This window comes from Amphiprion ocellaris, chromosome 2 (genome assembly GCF_022539595.1).
Source record: "Amphiprion ocellaris isolate individual 3 ecotype Okinawa chromosome 2, ASM2253959v1, whole genome shotgun sequence".
Lineage (NCBI taxonomy): Eukaryota > Metazoa > Chordata > Actinopteri > Pomacentridae > Amphiprion > Amphiprion ocellaris.
Genome location: NC_072767.1, coordinates 40,299,477 through 40,321,891, shown reverse-complemented (window position 1 = coordinate 40,321,891; position 22,415 = coordinate 40,299,477). Strand labels below are relative to the sequence as shown.

At 36.9% G+C, this 22,415-nt stretch overlaps 2 protein-coding genes across 2 annotated transcripts in view; both read left to right on the top strand.

The window, feature by feature from the left end:
• The first annotated feature begins 2,556 nt into the window (after positions 1-2,556).
• npl (N-acetylneuraminate pyruvate lyase (dihydrodipicolinate synthase)) lies at positions 2,557-14,041 on the top strand. The gene is made up of 12 exons (XM_023277757.3): positions 2,557-2,713; positions 3,008-3,072; positions 3,277-3,350; positions 6,091-6,178; positions 6,290-6,344; positions 8,191-8,266; positions 9,237-9,329; positions 10,864-11,009; positions 11,118-11,164; positions 11,249-11,333; positions 11,424-11,463; positions 11,557-14,041. Exons 2-12 carry the CDS (start codon positions 3,020-3,022, stop codon positions 11,700-11,702), a joined length of 903 nt encoding a protein of 300 aa, XP_023133525.1. The 5' UTR covers positions 2,557-2,713; positions 3,008-3,019; the 3' UTR covers positions 11,703-14,041.
• Positions 14,042-17,163: 3,122 nt separating this feature from the next.
• The window catches only part of sec22bb (SEC22 homolog B, vesicle trafficking protein b), a 9,647-nt gene continuing 4,395 nt past the window's right edge, over positions 17,164-22,415 (top strand). The window contains 2 exon segments of the mRNA XM_055004579.1: positions 17,164-17,370; positions 22,294-22,415. The exon segment at positions 22,294-22,415 is cut by the window's right edge and continues 35 nt beyond it. Coding sequence (XP_054860554.1) covers positions 17,296-17,370; positions 22,294-22,415 — 197 coding nt within the window. The 5' untranslated portion in view covers positions 17,164-17,295.

Below are 22,415 nucleotides of genomic sequence, written 5' to 3'. Positions count from 1 at the left end.
TACTGCACCTTAGATTTTATTTAGAGCCTATTTATGAGTTTTTGAGACCCAAAGCTAAGTTCTGTAAAATATTATGGCAGATTTTATTTTCAGACCTGGGGATTTTCATCATTTCATTCTATAATAGTATTTTTTAGGAGTCTAATATTAGTATGTGGTGTGTGGCAAGGATTTTAAGCTTAGTTGTATTTTTTTTTTTTTTTTTTTTTTTTTTTTTTTTTTTTTTGTTCTTTTGACATTCCAAAACACAGATGCGGAATCAACAGACGCCAAGCACCTCTTCTATATAGGTATTATTTTTACAATTATATTGTAATCATGCTTTTAAATACTTTTCTTTGTTGTACCAGCACTATCTGTTCTTTTTCTTGCACTTTAACTTGGTCTTTTACCAGCACGATTTGCATATTATTTCTGTATATTAAGTATCTTTATTGTCATTAAATCATATTTACTTCTGCCTTCAAAGCCCTTTTGAATGACCTTTGTGCTGCATACATAAACTTGCTTGCTTTGTAGAGATGAAAATTAAGCTTGTGTTGATGTTTGTATTATTTTTACACAATAAAACAGAGCAAAACCATAATAGTTCTTTTAAAAAATGGAATTAAATGTTTTTTTTTTTATTACCCATAGCAGGTTTTTCTTCTTTGTTATATATTTGGGTATTATTCTGGACGTATAGCTATAGTCTCCGTTCTAACTCTGTCTATATGAGCTTAAAATCGCACAATTGTAAAATATCCTGACAACAATTGAAGGCAGCATTTGTGGTTTATAAATGAAAAAAGGTACTATTCTCAGCCATTTAAATGCCTTTCAAAACGACTGAAAATATAATCTGCGTATTTGGAGTTGTTTTCGATATTTTTGAAAGCATAAGTGAAGAAAGTTCAGGTTTATTTTAACCGTTTTCATTCACCGACTACATTTCCCATGAAGCTTTGCGACGTCACTTGACGCCGCGTCGGTCTCACATGACAAATGCATCAACAAATCCCGGCTGAGTGGCGGTGTTCCAGTTTGACTGGTGATCAGGTTAACTGGCGATAGTTTCCGTCTCCAGATGTTTCGTCCGCAGATTCGTCACGATCAGACCTGGATTTACGTGAAATAAAGATACCAGATAAAGAAGACGAAAAACGTCGGCATCACTGCTTAATAAAGTCTATATCCATGTTAATATCATCTACAGACAGTAAAAAGAAATGTGCGGGCCGAAATAAAAACACGTATTTTTCAAGTAGGTGAGAGGATTCGAACCACGTAATCCAGCGATAAAATTATGGGACCACCGTTTTACCCACTGTGCTACTGACCAACTCGACAAATATTCCGCTTCATCCATATAGATCACTGTCATCCTGTCAGGTGTTTAACACCTGGTGATTGTCATTTCAGAGCACTTTAACCGCTGACTATATTAAAAAAATAAATTTAAAAAAAAGGGAAGGGAAGTAAAGGGATTCGATCTGGTCAAAACAAACAACGGTTTATTCGCTCTACACAGTGAGCCATAAGCACCTATTTGAGGTATTGAAGTAGACTACAGTCACATTTGAACGTTACAGCTACAGATATTCCTGTTGGACACTGAAGATACTGTGCTGCCATATTTGTATATTTAGCCTACATGTACTCTAAGGTGGATTAGGAACATGTCATTAAATCAAATACTGCCAAACACCACAATTCACTCTAGTCTTCCTCTGCGACATCTTTAAAAGTATCTTCTGCCATTTCTAAACCAGCCAGGGTGTTTGGGAAGACACAAATCACACAAATATATTGTTTGTTTTGACCAGGTCGGATCCCTTCCTTTAAAAAAATATATTGTCAGCGGTTAAAGTGCTCTGAAATGACGGTTAGGACGTGGATGACTGAACGAGTTTTTATTGTTTTCTGAGTGACTAGTTTAAACAACGTGGTCTCAGTTTGTTCCGATGTATTTTAGCAAATCAAGCTAATGTTGTGCTGCATGTTGTTCTGATGGGAGGCTGCTGAGGGTCTGAGTGTTTCTGAGAACAAACCCGAGTTAAACCTGAAGTTCTGCTCTGGATCTGTTCCACTGAACACACAAACTAACACACAACACAGCAGTGGACGTGCTTTCATGTTGTGGATTTTCTTGGTGAGACAATAAATAGTTTTGTGACTCGTTCTTAACCAGGCAGCCTGTGTTAAGTTGTGACTATCCCCAGTTGACATGGACGTGTTTCCTGAACAATCACCAGGTGTTAAACACCTGGCAGGATGACAGTGATCTATATGGATGAAGCAGAATGCTTGTAGAGCTGATCGGTAGCACAATGAGTAAAACGGTGGTCTCGTAATTTTACCGCTGGATTACGTGGGTTCGAATCCTCTCATCGTACTTGAAAAATACGTGTTTTTTATTTCGGCCCGCACATTTCTTTTTACTGTCTGTAGATCATATTTACATGGATATAGACTTTATTAAGCAGTGATGCCGACGTTTTTCGGCGACGTCTTCTTATCTGGTATCTTTATTTCACGTAAATCCAGGTCTGATCGTGACGAATCTGCGAACGAAACATCTGGAGACGGAAACTATCGCCAGTTAACCTGATCACCAGTCAAACCGGAACAGCGGAACAGTGTCCTTTAAAACAAGTTGTTACCGGCAGAAAACCCACTTCAGCGCAATTACACCTGATGTTCACGACGCACAGAAGAAAAGACGAGCTTATAGGTCTGTTGTGGATGCTTTTTGGATTTATTTTTGTCGCCATACATTTATTTCATCTTACTGAATACGTAGAATCTTCCTAAATGGTTGTAGCCACTATGGATTTCTTCCATATTTGTGTTTTGTATGTTGTACAGCTGCATAATGCAATATTTTTGTACGTTTTATCCTTAACAACAAGCAAATGTAAGGTTAAAAATGTAACTCTGAGCTAACTACTGTTTGTTCTCTTTCTTCCTGTCGTTTCATTTCCATATTTTTCCCTGTTTTGTTTCTGACAACCTCCTTCTGCATCAGATTCTTTCAAACATGGCTGATAAAAAACTTGTTGCTGCCACATTTACTCCATTCGACTCAAAATGGTAAGAAGATTTAAGAAAGTTTCCTCATTTTTCTGTTTCTGTCTCTTATCCATGCACTGATGGATGTGTTTGGGCTGCGAATGTGCAGATTAATTTAAGTTAAAAGTGAAGAATGAGTGTGGAGTTATCTAAGAAAAAAATGTTGTGACCTTCATGCTTGGTATTGTCTGTAGGCCCATATTTTCCCACATTTTCCCCAAACAGTGAAGTCAACCTATCACAGATTGGACCTTATATTGACTACTTGACAAAGAAGCAAGGTGTAAAAAGCGTTTTTGGTAAGTTCACAAGTGGATTCTTCCTTTCGTATTTGTCAGTGTTTGTTTCCCCAACCTGAATCAGCACTAATGTCACACGATCGACCTTGTTGATTTGTAGATATGTTGCTGTTCTGTTAATCATGCTGACTGAACAGAGTAGAAAAGAGTTCCTCTACATCATTGTGCAGTGTACAACAAAATGCAGCAGCAATCCTGTCGGTGCATTCACAAAAGGAGACATTTTTAAAAGTGTAAAAGGAAATATGCAAAAATAGAATATAAGAATGCAATTTAAAAAATCCTATGTACAAGTGTATCTATAATAACTGTGGGCTAGCTTGTTCTAGTGAGTATTAACCCTCCTGTTGTCTTCATTTATGGGCACTAAAAAATACTGTTCCCTCGTCTGAAACAAATCCAAAAATTCATCAATAAAATTCTCCAAATATATAAAAAATTTCCAAAATCTTCAGGAAGAAAATTCAAAAAATTCCTTAAAAGTTTCCCTTAAAAGTTTTACTTTAAAAAAAAAAAAAAAATCCCCAAATTTGGCAAGAAATGAAAATTGATAAATAATAATAATAATAATAATAATAATAATAATAATAATAATAATAATAATAATAATAATAATAATAATAATAATAAAAAAAATAAATTAATAAATTAATAAATAAAGAAAGAAAGAAATAAAAATTGAAAATATTTTTAAAAATTGAATAAAAATCTTCCCAAAAAAAACTAAAAATATCTAAAATGATTACATATTACAATATTAGAACTTTTATATATATATATATACACACACACACACACACACACACACACACACACACACACACACACACACACACACACATATACACACACATATACACACACATATACACACACATATATATCAGTAAAAGTTCTAATATTTTCTTTACGAACATTTGGAAGAAAATCAACCAAAATCCAGCGAAATTCGCTGGACAGACAGTTAGTTTGAGGACCCTGACCGCTGTTTCTGGTTTAAAAAAAAAAAAAAGTAGTTGGGACATTGCTTCAGATCATTGCAAAATGTATTCAGTTAGGTTTGGAAAATCACCAGAATACCACACCTTAGTCAGTTGCAAAACTCTTCCATATAGAAATTATTCTGTAAGTTTCCAAGAGTAAGAAGTTAACTTTAGTCACAGTTATGGGTCGACATATGTTTCATTTCAGTAATCAGGATGACTGTTAACCGATACACATTTGCATTTAAAATAAAAATCTTGGTGTCAAAATTAAGGATAACGCTAATCTGACTTACTGAGACTGCGAGTCTTACCGTGTAGACTACGGCTTTAAGTCATCCACTTTTCTCTTCCCTTCCGCTGTCTATGAAAAAAATCTGAATCACTATGGAAACCTATAACAACCACCGAGCAGCACCACACAGAAACTTTTTGAATCCCACAGTAAAGCAGATTTATTATCCATTTTAATGACAGTGCTCGCCTACCTGCGTGCACGTTCCAAATAGCCAAAGCTATTCCTCCGTCACTGTTTTAAGGGAACATAGACCGCACATTCATTAAATGGTTTAAAAATGACAAGGCCAATGTTGTGTATTTTGTTGATGTGTGCATTAGCATTATTACAATTCTACAATTTCATTTAGCAGACACTTTTATCCAAAGCGATGTACATCTGAGAGTAGCTACAACACTACCAAGGATCTAGTCAACCTGGATAAGTGCCATAAAACTAGTTCAAATGTGAATTACAACTCAAACAAATCCATAAATGTACTTCATGTAAGGATGTGGTTCATTGTGGTTGCCTGTCAGTAACGTCATATATCAACAAGGGGAATACGGTGCACACTAAATGACAGAAGCTGAGAATTAACATTAGCTTGGCTAACATTAGCTGCAGCTATTTCATTACAATGAAATGGCAGATTGTGCATATATGAGTCGAAATGCAACATGAATAAAACCTCGTCTGTGATTTCTGCCACTTCATGTGCATTTTCATCATCTCTAGAGGTGAAGACAACAGCTCCTATGAAGTCACGCTAATTGAAAACTTCATCAAGCTACATCCTTTATTATTGTTTTTTGATTGAGGGACTTCTAGTAGCAAAAAATTACATATTGCATGCATATGATTTCTTGTTCGAGCAAACGATTGCTGCAGTGCACCGCTAGTGGAAACAAACCCAATAGAATACCTTTTAAATGTAATCATTCAGTACCACTGTTCATCTATTAGTGTAAAATATTCCTTAAAACTACATCAGTTTTGCTTTATATAAATTTCCTGCAACAAGAGGAAACGTTTCCGCACACGATTATCTTTGGATTTGTACTCATGTGTTGCTCTTTGATTATCAGTTTTATCTGATCTTCCTAGTCAAGTACGAATATATCGTTTTGTTGGTATCGGTCCAATGTGCATCAACAAATGACCCTGGAACAGATAAAGAGAGGAAAGTTTTTCTACACTGACAAAAGCCAGTGAATCATCACAGTTAACACTGAGCTTCTTCTTAATGTCTCATTTCCATATAAATCTCTGCAAAAACCTACCCAGCAGAGGATGCTTGTGGTGATCTTTGTCTGTTTATGTATTAAATTAGCTTCCCTTCCTTTGTTTTTCGACATGCTTGACTGCATTATTCATAGTTTTGTCATCAGACTTAGTTAGATTGTTCTCTTTTCTTTAATGTGCTTTTGTGATGTGAGGAAGGCTGTGTGAAATAAGACGAGACTGTACTTGCTTGCAGTGAATGGCACCACAGGAGAGAGCTTGTCTCTGAGTGTTGCAGAGAGGAAGATGCTGGCTAAGGAGTGGTGTGAGAAAGCCAACGGCAAGTATGTCATCACATGCTCTCTGGAGTTTTTTTTTAATACACATTGAGTATATTGCCTGAGAAAGACATACTGACAGTTTGTAAAAATTCCTTTGATTGCACGTCTCTGCAGAATGGAGGTGATCGTGCATGTCGGCTGCATGAGTCTTAAAGATTCCCAAGAACTGGTGAGTCATGTGGTTCATGTAAAAACTGAACTAAATGCATAAATGAAATGCATTCCAAGTTATAAAGCAGCTCTATCCTGTATCTCCATATAATTTTATTCCTTCAGAATAGCCTAAGGATTCAGGTTTAACTTAAACCATAGCTAGGATTACAGCTAATCCTCAGTTATTTTAAATCGGACTAGTGTGCCCAGTGCTTCCTGTCACCACTTGTGCCTTAATTTCGTTGCACTGCACGTATAATAAAGTTAATAGATCACTTTGAACCACTCTGTATTAGACGTTTAATCTAGCTTTGCTTCATTATTTTATCCTTTAGATTATTTCGTCAATGAAATGTTGAAACCAATCACCATTTTGTAAAATTCACTTTTGTATTTAGGATTGTGTGTTAGATTATTTTTAGATTTTAGGGAGTTTCTGGTTCCAGCTAGGAGATGGACTGGCCCATAACTCCCTGTAAGACAGTTTCAACCAACAATGTTCCCCGGAGCATTTCTCAAAAACAGAGAGATGCCTCCAGCAGAACCAGACTGCCTGCCTTGACCGGTTGGGCTGAGGTTAGAGCATAGAAAGAAAACCTTATATAAATGACAAACAGCAAAACAGAGACCAGAAAGGTTTGTGAAGCCTGCTGCTTCAAAGCCAGAGATACCTGCGAGAGGGTACAAAGAAGTACACTACAGTTTCTGCACAGACTAGACAAACAAAAATAGCACGTTAGTTACTGAGGTTTAGGGGTGCAGGTCGCTGGATTTTGGTGCGGTTAGACACAGTCATGCTCGCAGTTTCTGTCTATTTCCAATCTTTATGCTAAGCTAAGCTAACCGACTGCTGGCTGGAGGAGTTTGAGGACATTTTTTGTCCAATTTTCCACTGGAAAGTGAATGAATGTTTTGCTGCTTCACAGAAAACTACAATTTCTACCCCGGATAGAACCTCAGCACCAGAATTGTTAAAACAACTTATTTTGAGCATTTTTCAACAAGGAACCAGCTCGAAACATTGTTTTTTTTACTTATCATCTACACTTTGAACACGGCTTAAAACACCACAAAGTATATAATAAACCAAACCAAGGAAGCATGCAATAAAAACTTAGACAACTCTTGGAACAACATGCAATAATGACACACTAAATTCAGTTAATCAAAAAAATCCTGAATGTAAAAGTGATAGTAAACAGCTTAACTCAGTAATTCAGTACTGCACAGTCTATTCACGTCTTCAACTGTTATTTTCTGGCATGTACACTGTGTTTAGAAACAATATCTGAATTTCCTAAATGCAAATTTTTAAGAAAGTGATGCACTAGATCTTAATGGGTTATTCCTTTCCCACCTCCAACAAGTTTTACGAAATTCATTTACTACAAGACAAACAAGCAAAACAGCGCTGAAAATGTACTTCGGCTTTCACCAATGTGAGAATAGTCACTAAATACGAGGTAAAATTGCAGTAAATGATGAACTGAGGATTCTGGGCTACTGAAAAACTTCATCTTTAAAAATCCAATATACATTAAGATGCATAAATGCAAAACAAAAGGAACAACATTCACTGTAATATGAAGCACTGCATAAAGATTAAACATTATTCTGCCATTGATGTTCAGCTATTCAATGGAAGCTAAATCATATTTTTACACTTTACTGCACCAATATACTGAAACTAAAAACCAAAAAATATCTCTGAAGCTTATGTCTGTCAGTAGTAGTTAGTATTGTTATACTATCTTGCATTATTTTTAGATAATTCAAATAACTGATTGTGGATCAATTATAGCAGTAGCTACACAACGTCATAGTTTTCATTATTCTCAACGCTGTGTCAATCTTCCTTTCAGGCCAAACATGCAGTAGAGATCAAGGCTGATGCGATAGCAGTCATGGCCCCTTTCTTCCTCAAGCCCAAAACTGCAGGTATGTAGTGGCTTGAATAAGAAAAGCCTGTGTTTCCGTCTTCTTGCCGTCTAACATCCACTTCTACATTCCATACATGCATTACCACTGTACCTTTGAGGCTTGACCATAAATGTTGGTCCCTTCATATCCATAGAAAATCTGTAGGACCTAAGAATGGCAGCAAAATGCATTAGATATTAACACTCAACTGCTTCATTGTACCAACAAAAAAAACCCTGAATGTGCACACTGTTCAGTCTGTGTGCGAAACATCGAGGACTACACATCAGAGGGAGAATCAGCCACAGATGACAGTGGTTGCGTGTCCCAAACCTGATGCCCAAATAGTGTGACAGTGTGTTCAAGGCTGAAGTTACACTTCACAGCACGACACAATCGCCTGATGGTTGTAGGAAACCACCAGACTGAAGTTTTGCCAGCTAGATTTTGATGTTCATTGTTTTATATAAGGTTCATTCCACCTGAACTCAGCAATTTTTTTTTTTGAGTTTACGTCTGTCATAATTCTCTGATTTTTTTTTCTGTGCATATATACGTTGTTAAATAAAATGTGTAAAATGTCTCTAGAGAGGGGTGGGGCCATGTTGATTTTTGTTTCTTTGTGCTCATCCGTAGAGTGATGTTGAAGTTTACAGTGCCGTACCTTGAGAAATCATGCAGCTAGAGTCCTGATATGGTACAACCCTGCTTTGATAGAATAATACAAACCAGTTATGTGATGCTGTACAAAATATTCAGTGTTGTTGTCTACTCTGATATTTCACAAACTACAAAACCCTTAAATTTCAGAATTTTAGCTCCATTATTTCTCAAGTTATGGCACCTCAAACTTTGCTGTACACATTGCCGACTTAATCAATAGTCACCATTTTATAAAAACCTGTCAAATTGTAGACGGTCAGATGTGGGGCATTCGATGAACTGAGGCGCAATATTCTGTATTTCTTTCCTTGTCTCCCTTCTTCAGAGGCTTTGAAGTTGTACCTACAGGAGGTCTCTTCAGCTGCTCCAGTTCTGCCCTTCTATTACTATCATATTCCAGCAATCACTGGTGTTCACGGTAGGTTGATTTTACATTCTGCAGTTGCATAGCATTTGGAAATGGAAACATCTCTTGCCATTAGGGATGCTGATGATTAATCATTAAATTAACAGATTTTAAAAATCTATTATTCGATACAGCAGAACATGAGGGCAGATGCATGCCAGAAAATCTGTACATTAACTGTAGTACCTGGTTGCCTCTCCAGGTGAAGCCTCTCACTATTTAATGAGATGGAAAATGTAAGGGATGGAAGTGTTTGTGTGGCCTAGAGCAGTAGTTCTCAACCAGAGATCAGAGGTGCGACGCGAAGCTTTGTCTGCTCTGAGGCTATGAGGTTATAAAAAATAGATTTTTACATTCTGGATAAAATCAGAGTAACATACTTACTGTGTCATCACAAGTCTACCTATAAAACATTTTTAAAACAGGTGGGTGGGCGGGCGGGCGGGTGCAGCTTATAGGGGGGCTACCAGCCAAACAGGTTGGGAACGACTGGCCTAGAGCACTGTGGTTGTTTAGCTGGCAAAGGGCCACCATGACAGAGACTACTGTAGCGGCTGATGACTTTAACTGCACAAAACATTTTTGAAACTAAGCTATCTCTCTCAGGTTTATATTGTTTAAATTAATAAATAGCTGCTCATATAAGGTAATGATTAAATAATAATAAAGGTGTTTACCGTATCCGTTCCTGAAATTTCAAACACAAGCGAGATGATTTTGCGGTGAAAAGTGTTTGTGGTTAAAATTGGCCTTACCAGCATATGGTGTAAAAACTCCACTTTATTTCATTTATTTCAATGAATTATTGATTATTGTTTAACATGACAGACTATCAGCTACGGAAATCATTCAAAGTTTGTATCCCTGTAAGCCATGGTCAATGGCATGTTTCATTATCAAGTGTAATATTGCTTTGTTACCTCAGAATTGTTGCCTGTATCACTTCTTATTTTACTGTACTTATTATTTTCAGTACTGTCGTACTTACATCCTATTACTTTTCTTATTAGGCGCTACATTTATTCTCGTGTTATGTAATTTTGTTTTATTATATCAATATCTTGCGCAAGAGTTTCTTTCGATATTATTTAATATCTTACTATTAGTTCCTCTAACAATGGGCCACCATGACAGAGACTTCTGTAGCGATTAATGACTTTTAACTAGCAGTCATTGGCAAAAAGTGAGCTTAGTTCAACCTGGCCACCATCTAATTGGGCATTGGAAACATTTGTTAAACTAAGCTCTCTCTCAGGTTTATATGATATAAATCACTTAATAGATGTTCATATGAAGTAATAAATAAATTGTATTAAATGTTTTGTCCAAAATACCTGGAGTTTATTTTGTCCGTTCCTGAAAATCTTCTTGTATCTTATCCTGTCTTGTTGTTAGTTTTGCTAACAACGGGCCACCATGACAGAGACTTATGTAATGGTTAATGACATTCAGCTAGCATTAATTGGCTAAGAGTGAGGACGTTTCAACTTCTAATATTACGATGTCTGTAGCGACATGAATGTGAGGTGGCTTTTCTTTTCCTCAGTGCCAGCCAGAGATGTAATAGCAGGCATTCAGGAGCTCATTCCTGTCTTCAGAGGTGTGAAGTTCTCTGGGACTGACCTGATGGACTTGGGCCAGTGTGTTAGTTCCAGTCCTCCTCAGTGGTCCTTCCTGTACGGAGTGGACGAGGTCAGTCTTTTCCACCATCTCCAGCTGCTTTTTCTACCGTAGTTGCAATATGATGCTTAGAAAGAGCCTCAGAACCACTAAAACTGAATTTCTTTCATTTTACCATAGCAACTGCTTGCAGGTCTGGCTATGGGAGCCGACGGAGCAGTTGGCAGGTCAGTGTGTGATCCTGCATTTTCATAATGCTTTGTATTCTTTCATTCCCTATATTAAATTGTTCTTCCTTCCTCTGCCTACAGCACTTATAATTATTTAGGATGCCACGTCAACAAGCTCATTGCAGCTTTTGAGAAACATGACCTCGACCAAGCCAGGAAAATACAGGTGCTGCTAGTTTCTCTGCTGCTGTTCCTGATTCCTCTTTGATATTTTGTACACATTTTATTTACATCTTTGTTGTTTTTCCACGAGCAGTTCAAGTTGCAAGAGCTTCTGGGATTTGCCACAAATTTTGGTGAGTGACGCTTGTGAATGGTGTTTTCCACCAAAGTAGATATAAAAACTCTCTGACACCTGATATTTAAATGTGCTTCATTGTCATCGACAGGCTTCGATCTGGGCGTGAACAAACAGGTGATGAATGACGTGTCAGGTTTGCTTCTGGGGCCTCCTCGACTCCCTGTGATGCCGTGTCCTCCTACTCATGCGCAGGCCATCGCAAAAAAGTATTTCGAACTTTTTACCGAATGCTGATATGTTCATGCTGGATTGTTGAACCCCAAAAACCCTGTTTTAAAATGAGTATACGGTTACAACGGCGGGGCCAGGTACCAACTGTTTTACGTTATTCTTCTAAACCAGCCATTCAGATACCATTGAATAGGGTTCAGATCTATTTCTTTGTGTCAAACTAAATAATAAATTTACATTTAAGTGGCCTTGCATAGACAGATCAGGTGCACAGTCATGAAACAGTTCAGGGTTACCTGTAAAATCTTAAATCATCCTTTTTAATGCAGCATTTCTAACCTTAAACTGTTATGGAAGTTACCAGCACATTCTACTGTAGTGATAAAAAAAATTATCACAAGGGTATTTTCTCATTATTAGAATTTTCTATAATATTTTTATGGGCATTCTGGACTGACTTATTTGTCAGGATTTGATATTTTTCTTGCAGGGAAAATTCTTACATTCTTATTCAATGTTACTGATTTTTGTCTCCGTTTGTGTCATTTAATATAGTGTGAAAATTAGATTTGTTCACGAAAAAGTGTCACTTTTCTGTTACATTTAGGGAACTGTAGGTCATCACACATCACCAGTATTGTCTTGTTACTTTTCATTGTGTAAATCCACAGTTAAATCTCATTTCAATTTGAGCACACTTGTTTTGTAAGTGTCACAATGGCATGACATTTGTAGGTTTAGAAAATCAACATTTCATAGCTTCTCTACCTAAAAGTGGAGTCTGGGATTCTGGAGAAAGAATATTTAGATAGTTGGGCCATTCCACCTTGGGTCATCAAACAATTTCTCCTCAACCATCTCTGATTTGCTTGAAATTTTTATAGCATAGAATATAGATATTTACATTTTTTTTTTCAATTTTTGCTTGATAAATCAAATACTTTTTGAGATACTTTGTTTTTAAACATTGTCCATCAGCCCACTTTCAGCACATTTTTTCACACATTGAAATTGTAACTATGATTGGATGGCAATATAAAAAAATATAGACATATTTAAAAATATATATTTTCTTAGATATATTTGAAGAAGAATTTTGAAACTCCAGAACACTGTTTAATTGGATTAGCCTATCTAACAATATATTGTGTTTTTGTGGTACATGTCATACCTGCTCAGCCAGTCATGAAAGTTAGACTTTTTTTCATTTTCAAGTATTTGAAATTCAAAATTATTCTGTAGGTTTTGTTTTGTTATTATTATTGTCACATGCAACTATATGTGGTTCAGACAACATCACCAGTTGACTTATTTTTGTTATTGTGTGCTCAATGATGGGACTTTACAGTCTCAGTTTTATTTATATTAGTTAATATTTCAACTCACCCATAATCAGAGAGTATTGATCTACTTGTCTAATATTGCAGATTCTGACTCAATGACATGATGATAAATAACTGGGAAAATTTCAGGCTTTTGTCTTTAGTAGTTAGTGAGATGTTGTCATTCAAACGTAGACTCAAGTTCGTGCGAAAAATGTGCTTAAAGTGAGTCTATGGGCAGTTTTTTCAAAAACTTTCCCTGAAAGTATTTTAAAATCTAAAATTCCACAGATATTTTTTATATATATACTATATATATTATATACTTTACAAACAAGATATATCTCTATATATAATGGTAATCTGTTGCAAAAAGATGCTTTAGAAATCCTTATTTTGGGGCAAAGTTACCAAACCTTTTAACTATTATTTTCAAATCAGATTTGACAGGTCATTCTATAATTGGATTGCAGTTCTGGCTCTTTCCTTGTTTGTGTAAAGGGGTTGGTCTTGTTAGCCTGAAATAACTGCACTGAGGCCTTCTTAAGGTAACTGCAGTAATAACTTTAGTGGGACTTCAATGATATTTTGTGGATCCATCTGAGTCACTTTGTTTGCTATTTTCAGGGCTTGTACTGTGTATGAAAACTTGATTTTTTTTTCTCTAGCACACATGGGATGTAGCGCTAGCAGGCTGGCTTAGAATCGCATACCCCATCTTTAATTGTTTTTGTGCTTAAGAATTGTAGATTTTTTTTGAATAACTGCCACCAATCAAACAAGTATTTGGTATTTTTTTTTAGTTGCTTTGATGCCTTAAAAGTCACTTTCGTGACAAAACAACAGCTTGAGATGGAAATGGATTCATTAAAATGAACTCTTTCACGAAAAGACACTCCAACAAGAGACTCACTACACATAAAACAGTTGCAAATGAGAATCTTCCCGGTTAATTTCTGGTGTTAAATGTTTACTGTCTGACAGGAATATAAAGGGAAACCACTGTGCAATGAAGAATCTTTGCTTTGTATTAATCATAAATTTATTACTAATAAATGTGCTGATTTATGTGTTGGTTGAGACTGATTCACTTTTCTATTTTTTGCTTCTTTTTTTTTTTTTTTTTAAATGTCACAAGGTCAGATTATCTCCAGGGCCTTTATGAGCTTGGAACATACGTGTTGTTCTGTGTTTGTCTAGAGAACGTTTAGTTGAAAATCATTGTAGTCAGAACATTTTGACAAATCCTCACAGCTAAAAGGGGCTATTTGAAGGTTAAGATTTGATTTTAAGGCATCACTTTGACATAAGCTTCCAGTAAAAGCTATAGTTAAGAATTTATTTGTAAAGGTTAGCGAATGGGAATAGGGGATTTATTATGTCAATAAGCCTCTTCACAGCTATAGAAAAAAATGTGTTTGTTGAATAAGATAAAGCTGAAATGCATTTTCACTGCTGTATTCACTCACCTTTTCTAAAAATTAAAAAAAGACCCTCTCAGGAGTCACCCTGAGGTGATGTAGACACTGGAAACAGGCTTTCAGCAGGTCTATGGTCATCTCCACCCAGGCTCTCATCCTGCAGTGAGCCTGGTTGAAGTTCTGTTGGGGGCCTGGTTCAGGGTATGAGGTCATCAGCCTGGGTTGGCATGGTAACCCCTGTCACCCAGCAGAAGGCCATCAAACTCTCCTGTAATGAACAGTGGATACATTAGAGTATATTAAAGGAGGGAGACAAGTGAATTATATTGTGAAAACCTTTAGGCTGCTTCCCACGTTGCAGTCTGTTGCTCAGGTTAGACTCATGATAAATCCTCCAGTCATGAACAGATCCAGACCACTTGGCCTCCACATTAGAAATGATGTATGCAGCATCACATATGATCTTGACAGTGCAGAGAATGACTGATGTTGAACTATGATGCAGTCTTTAACATTTTGAAACCATAGTCAATCTACCTCTAACCTACCTGCACATTTATGCTGTGAATAGACTTCCTGTTCACATAATCAGCTTCATTATGTCAGGGAGCTGTGATGGGGATGTGGTGCCATCAATGCAGCCAATCACACTGGGAAATCCTAAAAGAAATTAAAATTACTAATCCCAACCTGACATTACAACATGATGTCATTAACAGAATATGATGTAAAACTAATTTAACAGATCTCTACATCATTCACCTGCAATCCTGTGGAACTCCTCCTTGATGGCTCTGACAGGTTTATGTCCAGGGAAAACCACAAAGATGGTAAAAGTCGTTTCAGATCCAGACACACTTTTCTGACCGCTCTGCATACAGTTGCCTGAAGTGCTCTGCATCTCTGACATTATATAAAAAACTTCCATTTCCAAAGAACCACAGCACAACGCACAATATCTGCTGGGATGTGAGAGCATGACTGTGGTTGGTGATGTTGCAAATGGAAGGATGGATTAGGTTGTATGTAGATTATGGACTGGACGTGAAACGGTACCGCTCTAAAAGATAACTGTCCAGAAATGCAAGAACATCTATGCGTGGTCTAAAAACGATCTCCTGATGAATATTTAATTCTCTGTGCAGTAATGCTGCTCCTTCATCCACTGGATCGTTAATGAAAGGACATAACATTTATAGATGGCAGAACTAGACTACGCCAAAACTCACCTGCTGACTGAATGAATGAATGACTGAATGAATGAATGAGGAAATCTAATAGCGTGTGACTGAAAGAGGGCGGAGACAGAGAGAAACTCGAGGTTTACTGAGATAGAACCTGGTCCTGACCAGGTTAGTTTTATAGAGTCTGTTACTATGGTAACTGACCCAGAGCTTCAGTTACCTCTCTTTGTGAAACAGGCTAGAGTTACTCCTCTGTCTCTGGTTTGAGTTACCTCCCTTTGTGAAACAGAAAACTCTGAGTTTTCACTAAACCTGCTTTGTGAAACGGACTCCTGCTCGTCTTCATTTTCATTTCAGCAGCTTTATCGACTGAATCTGAATCTCTGCCATGTGAACCTGCAGCTGGAGCGATCAGGACTGCTGCCTGATACCCGATGGAACCTGGAGGGCAAATAGAGGAAATCTGATACAGGACGGCACTATGATGATCCCCCAGGAGGACGCAGAGATGTGGAAGCAGAGAAACTAAAATAGTAGAACATGAGAAGAACATTACAGAGAAAATAGTGATTAGATGGTGCAGAGATGTAAAGATTTAAGGGTGTTGTCTGTCCTGAAAAAGTGCCAAGTAAATACACTGTTAAATAAATAAATAAATAAAAATAAATAAAATAAACATTTAAAACCCCTTTAAAAAAATAAAGAAAAAAGGGTGAAAATCCAGCAGTAAAGATTCTAGGGAAAGTCTGAATTGTGTACCACTGAAAATTTAGGAAAAAAAATGATTTAAAAATACTGTGAAAATAACAGCAATTATCTGTAAAAGAATGATATTGTTAGTGGATTTAAATGCATTTTAATTTGATTTAAATGCCCCCCCCCCATACTGTAATAATTGATAAAATTAGGTTAGAAACGATAGAAACGATAGAAGAGAAATGGCACTATAGACACTTTTCTATCATTCTCACGATATGTATCGTCATATCGCCCAGCACTATACTGTACAATGCTGCATTATAAACTTCACTGTGTATTGTTTACTGCTGCACATTTCCCCCCAATTTACACACGCATCCACCAACTTATGTGCAATATCTGATACCTCACCCTCTTGTATATAGTCTTCTACGTGGTATTTTTTTTAAAACATCTGTATATAATGTTCTCTGCAATTTTTGCACCGTGTTTTTTTCTCTTTTTTTCTTATTTATTCTTGCACTGCCTTTATACTTTTACACTTTTTCTTTGAAGCTGCTGTAACTGAACTTTCCCCACTGTGGGATCAATAAAGTTTATCCTTATTATATTATATTATATTATATTATATTATATTATATTATATTATATTAGATTAGATTAGATTAGATTAGATTAGATTAGATTAGATTAGATTAGATTAGATTAGATTAGATTAGATTAGATTAGATTAGATTAACTGTAGGGTCTTGACGTCAGTATTTCAAATTAAAAATAAATCATAATTTTAAAAAAAAATTCTCGTTTTCTAGCAGCGTAAAGCAGTGAACGTAATGCGGAACTTATCTCGTGAAACATTGGTTCCGCATGTCGAGACGCACGGCGGGGTTTCGGCGTGGCACCCAAAGCCGTATCGTTTCCGGCCAGCTCAGCGTCTCTCTGGTGGTGTTTGAGCTCCGCAGCCCGTCGGACGGACGCTGCTCACCTGCTTCACCTGGGACGTTAGCTGGGCTGCGGCGGACAAACAGAGATGGTGCTGCTGACGATGATCGCTCGGCTGGCGGACGGACTGCCGCTGGCCGCCTCCATGCAGGAGGACGAGCAGGTGAACGCTTTCCTCCCTGAGCTCCTTAGCTCCTCAGGCTGCTGGACTCCGAGCCTCCAAGTAGTTTTACCGAAGCTCCGGTGACACGTTAGCCAGTAGTAGAAGTCGTTCTCCAGCTGTGACGCGGTTCCCCTCCAGATGTTCGTCCTGGAGGTCGTCAGTTCATGCAGGGCATGAAAAAGCATTAATAGTCATTAAGTTGATTTTGCGAAAATTAAGGCCTTAAATGGCATTAAAATCATTAAATTTGATTCTCAGTGGCATTAGAAATTCTTTCTGCAGTTTTCAAGAAAATATTTGACAATAATAATATGTAACTATAGACTGCGATTCGTCAGATATGTGCATCTGCGTAAACATAAGATAAGCTAGTCCTTTATTACTTATTAAACATGCCGGAGCACTGTGATAGTTGTTCCGGCTGGTACAGGTGCCAGAAACTGCATGTTTTTAAAGTGTCCAGCAGACTGGACCAGGAGGAGGAGAGATGGGAAATGCAAATTCCAGCAAAAATGGCTAGAAAACATGGATTTCAGAGAATGACTACAACCCGTGAGTGGTCAGGGGTGGTCTTTCTTTTTGTCATTTTGTGTCTTGTTTTTGTCGTTTTGCATCTCGTTTTTGTCGTTTTGCGTCTCGTTTTTGTCGTTTTGCGTCGCGTTCTTGTCGTTTTGCATGTTGTTTTTGTCATTTTATATCTCGTTTTTGTCATTTTGTGTCTTCTTGTCATTTTGTGTCTCGTTTTTGTCATTCTGTGTCTCGTTTTTGTCATTTTGTGTCGTTTTTGTGGTTTTGTATCTCATGTTTGTCATTTTGTGTCTTGTTTTTGTCATTTTCTGTCTCGCTTTTGCCGTTTCATGTCTCGTTTTTGTCGTTTCGTGTCTCGTTTTTTTCACTTTGCATCTCGTTTTTGTTATTTTGTGTCTTGTTTTTGTTGTTTTGCGTCTCGTTTTTGTCATTTTGAGTCTTGTTTTTGTCATTTTGTGTCTCATTTTTGTCGCTTTGCATCTCATTTTTGTCATTTTGTGTCTCGTTTACATAATTCCAGAAAAAAATAGCTCAAAAAGGTGGATTTCAGAGAATGACTACAACCTGTGGGTGGTCAGCAGTGGTTTCCAGATTCAGAAATAGTGGAATGTAGGGACAGTTTTCATAGAAAAATCATCTTTTACAAAAAAACAAACCCATGTAATTTGTTGAGTTCATGGTGGTGGCATTAACATTTTTACAGTCTAGCATTAAAATGGCATTAAAAGCATTACATTTGACTGGCTGACTTCTGCAGAAACCCTGTCCTGACCTCCTGGATGTTGTAGGGAACTTAAACGGACGGAGTGGAGGGCCTGTTATTTATCTGAATCACTTATCTGGCTGCTTAAACCACAGGCTGCTTTGTTTTCAACTTTTACCTCATTTAGAGGCTGATTCAAATCATTTATCATTACACAACATCAGCAGTATGTTTTGTGAAACTTAATTTATAAATCACTGTAATTTATAAAGAGCTGCTGCACTAACAACAAAAAATTAAGATTAGAGTTATGAATCAATTGACCTAACAAGTTTAAATATTGTGGTAATACCCAGCTGTGTTATTTATGGTTTGAATTTGTCTGATAGTTGAAGCTGTAAGGATTAAAATCCTAAAAAAATGATCTAAAAAGCAACTTTATCTTTACCTGACTGGAATAAATATTAGGCTGAGACACTACAGTAGTATCATTGGTGTATATTTACCTGAGTAGTTTAATTAATAAAGATTAAAACCCTACAAAAATGATCAAAAATGCAACTTCACCTAACTATGATAAATATCAAGGCTGAGATCCTCCAGTGTTTTTAATCAGGGAGATGAACCTGTCTACTTTGAGGAGGTTCCTGCTGCCGGCCTTTCTACCTGTAAACACACAGAGAAGCAGCCTTTTATTTACTTTAGTCAACTGACTCACTCACTAAGCTGCTAACAGAGCAGGCTTGTTTTGTTTCAACCCTGACCTTATTCAGATGCTGTTTCAAATCATTTGTCCTTGCACAACTTCAACAGTAAGTTCTGTGAAACTTTCAGTCCTCCTTTAACCTCTAAATTTCTTTCTATTTTTACTTAACCTTTAAGTAACCACAGAGTCCCTTGAGATTAGAACCTCATTTTTGAGGGAGACGGGACCCAGAAGGCACATCATTATAAAGTTATTTAAGATTATAAATTATATATAGACTATAAGTAAACACAGGAGCAAAGTTCAGCACAGTAAAGGTGAAAATATATTTTCATTGTGTTTTCTGGTTTTTATAATCTTGGAGGTGTGCAAAAAGCTTGTATAAAAGGAAGTATATAGTAGAGAGTCATCCAGCTTTACAAGCCAATCAGATTTCAACCAAAGGGCCACCTCACACCTAACTAACCAATAAGCAGGCAACTCAGACTGTGATTGACAGCTGGCAGACAGCGTGTTCTTCCTGAAGGGGGTGGGGACAGAAGCAGCTTATTAAAAACATTTAGAACAACCTTAAAAGCAGAAATTATACAGTCATGGAGAAATGAACCGTCTTTGCTGCATTTTGAGCTGACAAACTGAAACTGTGGGGAATAATTTGCTGAAAAGAGGACTTTTAAAACAACCAAGCGGTTAAAATAAACGAAACAAAATCCAGCTTTTTAGTTGCATTTGCACTCTTCAGTTACACATCATTTGATCAGAGCTTTCAACTCTCCAAGGAGATAAAAATCTTTAAGCTGTAGAATGTTCTGAAGGTTATTCTATGACCAGGGAGTGAAATAGGAGAAGGCTGATCTGCTGAATTCTCTGAATATCCTGAGGTCCCTGTATAGCAGCCATTTAGATGAGTGAGACTTATTCAAGAGCTGTTGGTAAGTGATAGAAAATTCCACCAGTGAGAAGAGAGTTTAGCCAGTGTTGGTCTGTAAATAAAATATAGCAGTGCCACTCTGTCCTTAGGCTTAGTTAAGGCCAAGAAACCAGATCTTACGGTAGACGGTGATGTGTCTGGACAGTGAGATTGAAAATGTAGAAAGCTCGAATACACAACGTCTAGGCAGTGAAGAGTGGTAGTAAATAATGTCTTTATAGACACTTAAGAACCTGGGCTGTACCAGGCTGTCCTACTTTTACCTGTTTCTATAATAAAACCCAGCAGGCTAACCCTCAGTTTTTTTCACCAGGTACTTAATATACACTATAAAAGGGAGATTATTATCTACCCACGTACTTGTAGGAAGATACTTGTTCAGTTAAATTCCCATATAAAGACTTAATGCTATCAGTCTGTAATATCTGGGAGCAATCTCTTGAATTATAGTGTCAGTTTCCTGAAATAATTTCAATATCAACGATTAAAACCCAACAAAAATTCTATACAACTTCATCTGACAGTAATAAATATCAAGGTTTAGTATTAACCCATTAGTATTATTTATTATGGAGATTAACTGAACTAATTTAGATTTAAAGTCATATCCCCACAAAAAATATACACAAAAACCCAGCAAATCCAAGGATTCTAACTGCATAGTGCTGTCGGTGGGACATTGCTCTATGACTGTGGCACATTTTTAAATTCATTAATTTTATCGGGAATCAATTTAAAAGAAAAGAAATGTAGATAATCAGAAAAATGTAGCACGTCAGATCTGATAATCTGGCCAGGTTGTTAACCCCTATTACAAAGAATGCTTTTTATTTCATGTGAGTGCAGAATAAAGTCAATAACCGGATCAAAGGCTGTTTTTTTTCCCACAGGACTGCAAGTAAAGCTGAATGAATCAGTTACTTATCAGTCATTCTGAGCTTATCACAGTGATATCAGTAGAGTTTATATGCTAACTGATACCTGACCATAAGTGATTTATCACATGGAGTACCAGAGCAGAAAAGAGAAAGACCTGTTTGAGGTAAATAGGAAAGAGTGTTGCCACTGACGATTTGTCCACCAGAGAGCACTGATGGGTTTGTTTTTAAAATGTTAAACTGCTCATCTTGATTACGATTTAATAATACGCAGATTGAATCGACTTTCATAAAAAAATATTTGAGCTAAAGCATGAACTTCTCTATTTTATAGGAAGTTTTGTTTAGTTTTTTTTCAGGTAAAGGAACTGGAGTGCCGACTGTATTTCATCGTTGACTGAAGGTTTTTCCCAGTGTATTATTATTGCACTTTTATAAACTGTAGTCTCAGAGGAAACAATAAGATAAACCTGATGACCTCTGTACAGTTTATTTTCTCAGACTTTAGAAAGCTTTTCTAAACTCTGATGTAATGAAAAATGTTGAAATGAATTGCATCTGTAACATGCTGAGCTGTTTTACTGTCTGTGCATGACTTAACGGGACTCTAACATCTTTCCCTCACTCTCTTGTTTGCTTTCAAAAAGGGAAGTGAAAAGGTTTGTTGTCTCTGCTCTGTGCTTCAACATCATGCGTGTTCCTGTGATGCTACAGTGTCGCTGTAAAGGTTAATGTCATTCATTAGAACCAACAAAAGGAAAACCAGAAGTGATTTATCACAACAGCCAAAGTGGCTATTTGTTGCCTTTTTGTTTTGCTTCCTTCAGTCTCAGGTGTAGCATCACACTGCTCCGTCTGTCTGCCTGTACTCTTTTATGCACATGATTTATTTTGAGCACAATTTACAGGACAAGAAATTAACACTATCAAGTAAAATAGTGTAAAATCTGAACTGTAGGTGGTTTTTGTTTTAGTCTGTCTTGTCACTCAAGCAAGTACACACTTAAATTTATGTTTCTGTCTCTCTGTTGATGGTAAAATAGTGCAATTTGCTTGTGGATTCCACCTGCCGCAGTGCATACAAAAGTCAGTTTCTTGCCCTGATTAAATACTGTGTTGTGTGTGTGAAATGTCAGTGAACTGTGTCATGACCTGTGTGGGTTTTTCATCTCTTTAGTTGGGTCGAGATCTTCAGCAGTATCAGAGTCAGGCTAAGCAACTCTTCAGGAAACTCAATGACCAGAGTCCCACACGCTGCACTTTAGAAGCCGGTTCAATGGCATTTCAGTGAGTATGAAG